Source organism: Amphimedon queenslandica, unplaced genomic scaffold, assembly GCF_000090795.2.
Source record: "Amphimedon queenslandica unplaced genomic scaffold, v1.1 AMPQUscaffold_12447, whole genome shotgun sequence".
Lineage (NCBI taxonomy): Eukaryota > Metazoa > Porifera > Demospongiae > Haplosclerida > Niphatidae > Amphimedon > Amphimedon queenslandica.
The window spans coordinates 3,915-11,678 of NW_003547316.1; the positions used below are offsets into that span (position 1 = coordinate 3,915).

Genomic DNA, 7,764 nt, shown 5'->3' on the forward strand with positions numbered 1-7,764 from the left:
TAGTCATGAAGGGATGTGGTCAAATAAATTCATCAATACAATTGCCATGGAGTAGTGTAAATGGACCTAAGTTTGCATCAACATTAAAATATCAGATTGCACACGCAATTTTTACTGTTACATCAATAATTGCTAACCTGCTGACTTCAAAGGTACAGAAACTATGGCCACTTACAAAGCACAAAATGTGTATGCATACATTAGTGATGCATTTATGCACATTTTCCAAAACCAATATTTACTAGCCCATTATTTTGTGCAAATTGCATTAACATCGCTGATACCAATATTGTTATGGTCAAAAATTGGTTAGTTTTTCTTTAAAAACAGTAGCACCTTTGCTTTCCTGTACTCCAACTCTTCATTTTTTGGGTATGTTTATTTAATTTTTATGGTTTGTAAATTTGACTGTTCCTATTTCATGCAGATTACATGATGAAGGATGACTTTTATTTAGTTATGAGCATTTTTTTATTTCAATTAGGCAGTACTGCTGTCTCTCTAATTTATGTAACAACACTTGAAAGCAGCACTGGTCAATTAACTATTTATGCTTCTTGGCCATTGGCCACCTGTGCTGCAATGTATGGGGTCAGTATCTCAAACAATGATGTAAAACAGACACAAGTGGTGGAAAGACCACAATTTTTCTTCAACGTGACTAGTGGCACCTACAGAATTGGAGTAAATAGCATCGACTACAATGGCACGATAGTAGAAGACCCTGTATATGCCACTATTTCGATTCACGGTGAGTCATTCTTGCTTTACATATTTATTATGGTAAATTTTAGTGCCGGAGTTTGATGTGTCTGCAAGATTTGTATGTGTCAATAAAACTTTCTTATTTACAACTGAAGTTAGTTTGATTTTTGAATGGTGGGCATTAATTTGTTTTAGAAGCTGGAGGAAGAGGACACTTCAGTGTTGTCATCTATAATTTCGCAAATTAGTATTACTAATCAAAATAATGAAAGTTACACTTACAAAGTAACAATGAAGAATCAGTTTGGGTCTTTGACCAAATATGGAGTTGTTGGTAAGTTTTATATTTATAACTGTAAAGCCCTTTTCACATTTGTCCAAACTGGTTTGATATCAATCCAGCTTCTGATGTTTGCACTTGTGATCGAAGCTCTGAAAACATTTGTGCAAAATTAAATTTTTGCAAGTCTGCATATGAGTAAAAAACACAAAATTTTATTTTGCAAGATAATGAAATTCATACAATAATTGTCAGAACTGCAAAAATTTAATCTGCAAACCAAGTTATTTTTAAGGATTTACAAAATTTTCTCTGCTAAATTAACCAACTGTACGGCACTTATAACTGTAAAGCAGTGCTTCAATATTGGCAGGAGTATAATTGTTGTACTGGTGATTTAGTAGCCATGTGTCATTGAACATGTATGAGAATGAAAAATGGAAAATTGTATATTGGCAGAAGTTCACTGCAAGTAGTCTTAGGTAGCCAGCCTAGTCTTGTGTAGTCATACCCATCCCTTTTTGACATTTTGACGGTCAAAGGGGGATGAGTCTGGCTACACAAGATTAAAGCCAGCCTCTCTGCTAATAATAGAACAGATAACAAATACAATATAATAGAATTTCAAAAATTCAATTTGCGTTTTTAATTTTTGCAATTTTGGTCATATGAAACTTTATTTAATTGATTTGTGAATTAAAAAAAAAAAACATAACAAAGTAAAAATAGATCAATAATTGTTTTTACCACCTTTTATGTACAGCTGACTTCTCATCTTTCTACTTTTCGATGAGAGAAGTTTTTTAGACAGTATCTCTATGTCTCTTGCTGTTAGAAATCTCAAAACTTTGTCCCATGCGTAAGCCGCCATTTTGTTTGTCATGGCCACTCGCACTTAATGTAAAGTGCATGGGTGGATTGTTGCTAAGGCCTTTCTCTTTGTTATTTCTGCAAATACAGTGTGTATAGAAGAAATGTAAGTGTTGACATACAAACAATTATATCGCATGTGGGCAAAATTAATTATAGGAACAGCCCGAAGCTTTGCCCCAGGTCGTATCATCATTATCAATAAACACAACAATTATTAATTACTAATAAAACTTACAAAAGTGATTAAGTGAACCATGTGTGCATGCATGATTACAGAATCTTATTGTACCATTATCACACAAAGTGCATGGACAATTGTAAGAAAGGGCATGCGTGTAATTTTATCTCAATTATTTCTTTAGATACTAGTATATGTAATGACATCAGCACAACAGTGCCTGCATCTTCTCAATCTAACAATGCAATATATGTTGCATCTACTATTACTTTCGCTCTACTCTTTTGTTCTGCTACTGTCTTTATTCTATTGGAAAGATTACGTCGTTTTTGTCCTACTGCATCTTTCTGGTCTTTTATCTTTTGTGATTGTTTGGCTAAAGGTATTTTGTAATCATTGTGTTGTTTTTTATTTACTTTATAATATTATGTAAGTAATAGTTAAGTTTATTTTATGTCTTAAAGTGTATAATGCTTGTACTATGGGTGTGTGCTTCTTGGCATAGCAAATTTTGATGTGCTGGAAGTGTTATAATGCCCATAAAAAGCATGTTTTTTCTAAATTGCTTTGCAAGTTGCTTGACCCAATTTTCTTACGTACTGTTCACATGGCATGTATTACAGGTATGGTGAAAGTCCTGTGATTAAAGAGCTTGCAGGGTCAAGCATCCTGCAAAGCACAGTAGTACTGTTACTCACTTTGACAAAGTGCAATTTCACAAGTAAATCAATGAAGCCTTAGATAAGAGTAGGGCATGGGAGTATAAATTAGATATCTACCAGTCTGGCTGGTGTGATGTGCATATAACAACTTTGAGAAAAGTGATGCCCTCAACCACTTTTCTGGCTGGTGTTGTACATGTACATGTATGTCTATAACACTTGCCAGACAGGTAGCATATTTTTTTGTATTACTGAATAGGACAACAGAGAGCCAAGCCAATTGATGGAGAGGATAAAAAGCAAACTGATATGTCGTCAATGTGAATTTGACATGTGCAAACATGCTGATGCTTTGACATGGTTATGTCACATATTGCATAACGTACATGCAGTAATAATAATTATTATATGTCAATTAGCAGTGTTAGAGGGTTTATTAAAGCTTTTAGCTGTTTTATGTCATTGCTGCTCCTTGTGGTTTACATATTTTTCTTTATTTTCATTACACAGTATTTTTGCTTCTATAGAAAATATTAAATTATTAAAATATTATTGAGTTATTAAAATATTTAATTAATAATATTAAATTATTTAAATATTTTTAAATTATTATTAATATTATCAATTATTATTAAATATTATTAAGTTATTAAAATATTTAATTAATAATGTACCAGTCATTGGTGCTGCAATAGCAACTGAACGTGTGTGTATGTATAACAGTTACATTAGATACGTGCATACATTAACTAACCACTGATGATGGACCCTGCGTCTGGTGATTAGGATATTGTTGGTGTTGAATAACCAAGAGTACATTCAAAGTAGAAACTTATTGCCCATGTAAGGCGTACTTATTGACCTGAGGGTAGATTCATGTGTGACTTTCTGTTAATATAGTGGTTGATAGTGAGGCTGGTTTCCTACATGTAAATACAAAACAGTGAAATACGTAATGTAAGATCTAAACAGATGACATCATTCACAAATTACAAAATTTAAAACTAAATTATCAATTTCATTCAAAGTCAAATTCAACCATTAAACTAACATACAAACGTAAACACAATACAATTATGGAACTTAATTCCTTTTTCCTTAACCATTCTTCTTCCTCTGCTCACGCATTCGCCCTGTAGTATAGACTTTGCTATTAAATTAAAGTTGAAGTAAGTTATCTATATATATATATATGTAGTACTTGCATGATCACACAAAGTGGCAAAAAATAAATCACATGCATTTACAGTAGAAGTCATAAAAAAGTTCACATTTTTGTTCTGTAGAACAATGGTACATCGAAACTGTCGGTACCATTTCCGTTTTGTATCATTTTTACAAAAACTGCAATAAAATGCTAGTGAATCGTTTAGGGCGTGGGCACTTACAGTAGTGGGTGTGGTCTGTAAAATCATTTATTTTGTGTTGGTTGTGTTCTTGGTTCTTTTCCAGCCTGTTTTCTTACTTATTTGTTAGTTCTGCTTAGTGGAAGCCTCCAGTCATCTTCTGGTAACATTATTATACTCAATAACACTGTATACTTTCACCATAGGTTAATTTTTACAAGTATATAAATCAGGGGCGTATCTAAGCTCTGAGAGTTGGCTGGGCACAAAGAAAAAATATGCAGCGCGCGAAGTGTGCCGCGAAAATTTTTTAAAGCTAATTAATATTCATGATGGGGGTGGTCAATTAAATACTACGATTATTACTTTAATTAAGCTAAGATATGCACTTCAGTGCTTATACTTTCTTCATTAGTAGTAGTACTGGCCTTGAGAAGACATTCAAACAGACTCAGCAGAGTTTCTTAGCCATTTTAAACTCGATTACTTTAATAATTAATGTGAATAGTCTAATAACTGATTGGTTCGTAGTAGTTATTATTTAAAAAATGGCAGCCCAATTGCCGAAATGGAGCTATGGAAGTCTCTACCATGTCATCATTATATTTACACTGGCTAAAACTATTAGCTATGCTAGTCTTATCTCGTTGCTATCATAATAAAGGGAGCAATATTTTTAAAAGGACTAATATACAAAAGAAAAAAATTTTTTGGTCTGCTGAGTTGGTCAGGCACAGGCCCACCCAGGCCCACCCTTAGATACGCCCCTGATATAAATTATAGCAAAGAAAAACTTATAGTGTGCGTTTATTTCGTTCTTTATACAAATAATAATAATGCTTTGACTTCAAACGAGTTACTGCTGTCAATCCGTGATGATCTTTTACTCCTACAAGCATCTGAGATGTTGTCAGAGCATATACTATCATTGTCGGAGTGAAATTCTTTGTTTGGATTAGAAGAAGAGTTATGTTTATACAAGATACCTTAAGCCCAACATAAACTATGTAACATTTGTTGCAAACAAAATGTTGCAAGCTCCATTGAAACTGCGTTGCATGCAACAAGTTGCAACATTTTGTAACAAGTGTATGTTGGGCTTTGCATTTGTCTTCGGTTTTCTAAAGCAAAGATAAAAAAAATGGTTTGAGAGGACTCTCAGAGATACAGCCAGAGCAGTTTGTTTCCAACCAGTCAGCCACGTTGGTGGGGCCTGCACCCACGTGCAATTTACTGTGTATTCATATCACTGGCGTATTAAGGAATTAGAAAAGGAGGGTGCGTAAATTCATAGATATTAGAGTTACAGGGATAGGAAACTTCCTTTCATGGGAAATCAAGCTACCTTCCCCATACCGTATTAATTCTTTCTAATTGTCAGTAAATTTCATTTTTACACTGAGCAATGGTGGCTAGTCTGTGATGTTGCAGGTCTTTCTCATTGTCTTTTAGTCAGTTCAGGTCCACTGTATCAACTTGAAAATGAGACACCTACGGTGCATGGCCTCGCCCCTATAGCTGCTATGGTGCATGCCCGCACTTTAATAACTGTTTGATTATCAGCATGAAGAGAGTCTGCTCAACACTAGCTTCCTACAGTTGCACTTGCTCTTGAATACCTGCAGAAGTAGCAGCACTGCAGCACATATATGCATAGATATTAGAGTAAATGAAAGGGATTGGAAACGGGGCGTAGCAACAGGAAATGCTAGTTGGGTTACCACGTGACAACCATCAGTGTTTTGCCATCTCCTCCGTTGCTGAAGTTGCTCTGGAAGGATTTTGAAGGAAACTTGTGTTGCTCCAGGATAGCGCTTGCTTATAATTTATAGCCTATTGCACAAATAATTTTTACAGCAACCTACAGCAAGTTTTTTGTCTCTGTAAAGCTATGTTGCTATCAGTTATAGGTACAACAAAATCAACTATTTTCGGTATACTTTAGGTCTTGTAACAAACTCATACTTCATAGATTCTAACTCTAACCTGTATAATTACTTTGGAAAGTGTAAGCTCTTTCATATGATTATAACGGTTTCCAGTTTTACTTTAGCATGTTTTGAGAAAAGGGAGAATAATGAAATAAATGGCATTTTAAGAGTAAAAATGGGCTGTGTCATTAAAACTTTAACATTTTCAGTTCAATAGATAACAGTAGTGTTGAGTGGAAACATTAAGCTTCTTGATGCATCAGTTTCACTTAAATGAGAACAGTCCTTTGCCAGATATTGCTCCTGAAAGAAGGAAAAGTAGCGTGAAAATAGTGAAAAAATCCCAACCCACCTCTGTATGCTAAATAGTATAACAATACAAATGAATGGAGGTTGGGCTACACCCACACACCCGTTTCCAATCCCTTTCATTTACTCTATTATCTATGATATATGCAAGCAGCTCCAGCCCCTCCCATGCATGTAGATTGAAAGGTGTGGCATTCCATGAGTGGCAGCAAGAAGACCATGTGAGAAAGAAGCTTCACTTTTTCTTTACTAATCAGCAATATATGATAAACTTGCTGACAAAAAAAGTTGCTGCCTTTGTATATTTGAGATAGTATAGGTACTTTAGTACCTATAACCCAGGAAGTTGTTGCTCTAGCGCTGCACAAACGAGTGACCTCAACAATTTCAAGTAAGTATAACTCTTCATCAAGTAAGATTTAGAGAAATCTGTTCATAATTGTTGAAAGCCATGTTCTAATCTACTGAAAAATGCTACCAGCTATCTCTAAAGTGCCAACACAACGGAACTTGGCCCAAATACTCGATTTTCCTTTCTTGAAGCTTCTGTACCTAGCACTTGTATTTGAGCAACACAAAACAGTTAAGAAAGACTTTTGCACATCAAAAAGAAAGATCTAGGAGCTTAGAACACGCTGTGCTAAAGTTATTGTTTATTAAAAACAAATTTCAGTTGTACAGAATGAATGAATAAATGAATGACAGACACACAACAACTACCTATACCTCGCGTAGGCGAGGCCAATGAACTTGCAATGGAGCCATGTCTATATTCTTCCTTTATTTTAGCTATCTCATGTTTATTTTATCATTTGGCTCCTCAAAATTAGAATGTTGGTAATGCATCACTTTATTTCATGTGTCTCAAACAAAATTTTTTTTGAGGTACTAAGAGTATTTTAAAACAACTGCTAATGGGTGGAAGACCCGGGATAGGTTATAGACTTTCTGTTGATGGGGCCCTTTAGGCACTAGAACGTCCAGTTTTTGAGATAGGCGTTTAGAAGCAAAACACAGCAAATTTGCTTTATTTGTGTGTAAAACACCACCAAAGTGACGCACAGGACTGCTTCGAGGCGGAAGACCTGGAGGACGGCTTGTAGAATTGGTCTACCTTGCTTATCATGATGTATTTAGAAATGTGTTTGAGATACAGATGTCGAAATGCAAAACAAAAATTTTGCCATCATTTTCATGAAGATGTGATGTTTTGTAAAGTAGACACACTAGTCTATCACAGTTTTTATTGAAGCACTATTCTAGAGCAATAATAACGCAACATAAAATCTTCGAAAAAGGCTTTTATCAGGTAGAGACAGTAGAAAATATCAGCTCAGACAGCAAATTGCCTAATTTTTGGGCTGTGTAAAAAGGGAAGGGAGCATCAGAATTATCCCGTTGCTAGGCTACAATATAAACTCAATGGGAATAATAAAACTGCAATCGGAAGTTTCCTATCCCTGAACTCTAATATCTTTGG

The 7,764-nt window shown here is 34.7% G+C and overlaps 1 protein-coding gene across 2 annotated transcripts in view; it reads left to right on the forward strand.

Annotated features, from left to right (window-relative positions):
• LOC109587791 (uncharacterized) overlaps positions 1-3,247 on the forward strand; it is a 4,366-nt gene extending 1,119 nt beyond the window's left edge. Inside the window, exons 3-7 of one of the 2 annotated variants that reach the window (XM_020004009.1) lie at positions 485-751; positions 795-859; positions 901-1,039; positions 2,221-2,418; positions 2,958-3,247. In XM_020004009.1, the coding sequence (XP_019859568.1) occupies positions 485-751; positions 795-859; positions 901-1,039; positions 2,221-2,418; positions 2,958-3,022 (734 nt within the window). In that variant the 3' untranslated portion in view covers positions 3,023-3,247. The remainder of the gene's footprint in view (positions 1-484; positions 752-794; positions 860-900; positions 1,040-2,220; positions 2,419-2,957) is intronic. The other variant, XM_020004010.1, reaches the window with a different exon arrangement.
• The last annotated feature ends 4,517 nt before the right edge of the window (positions 3,248-7,764 follow it).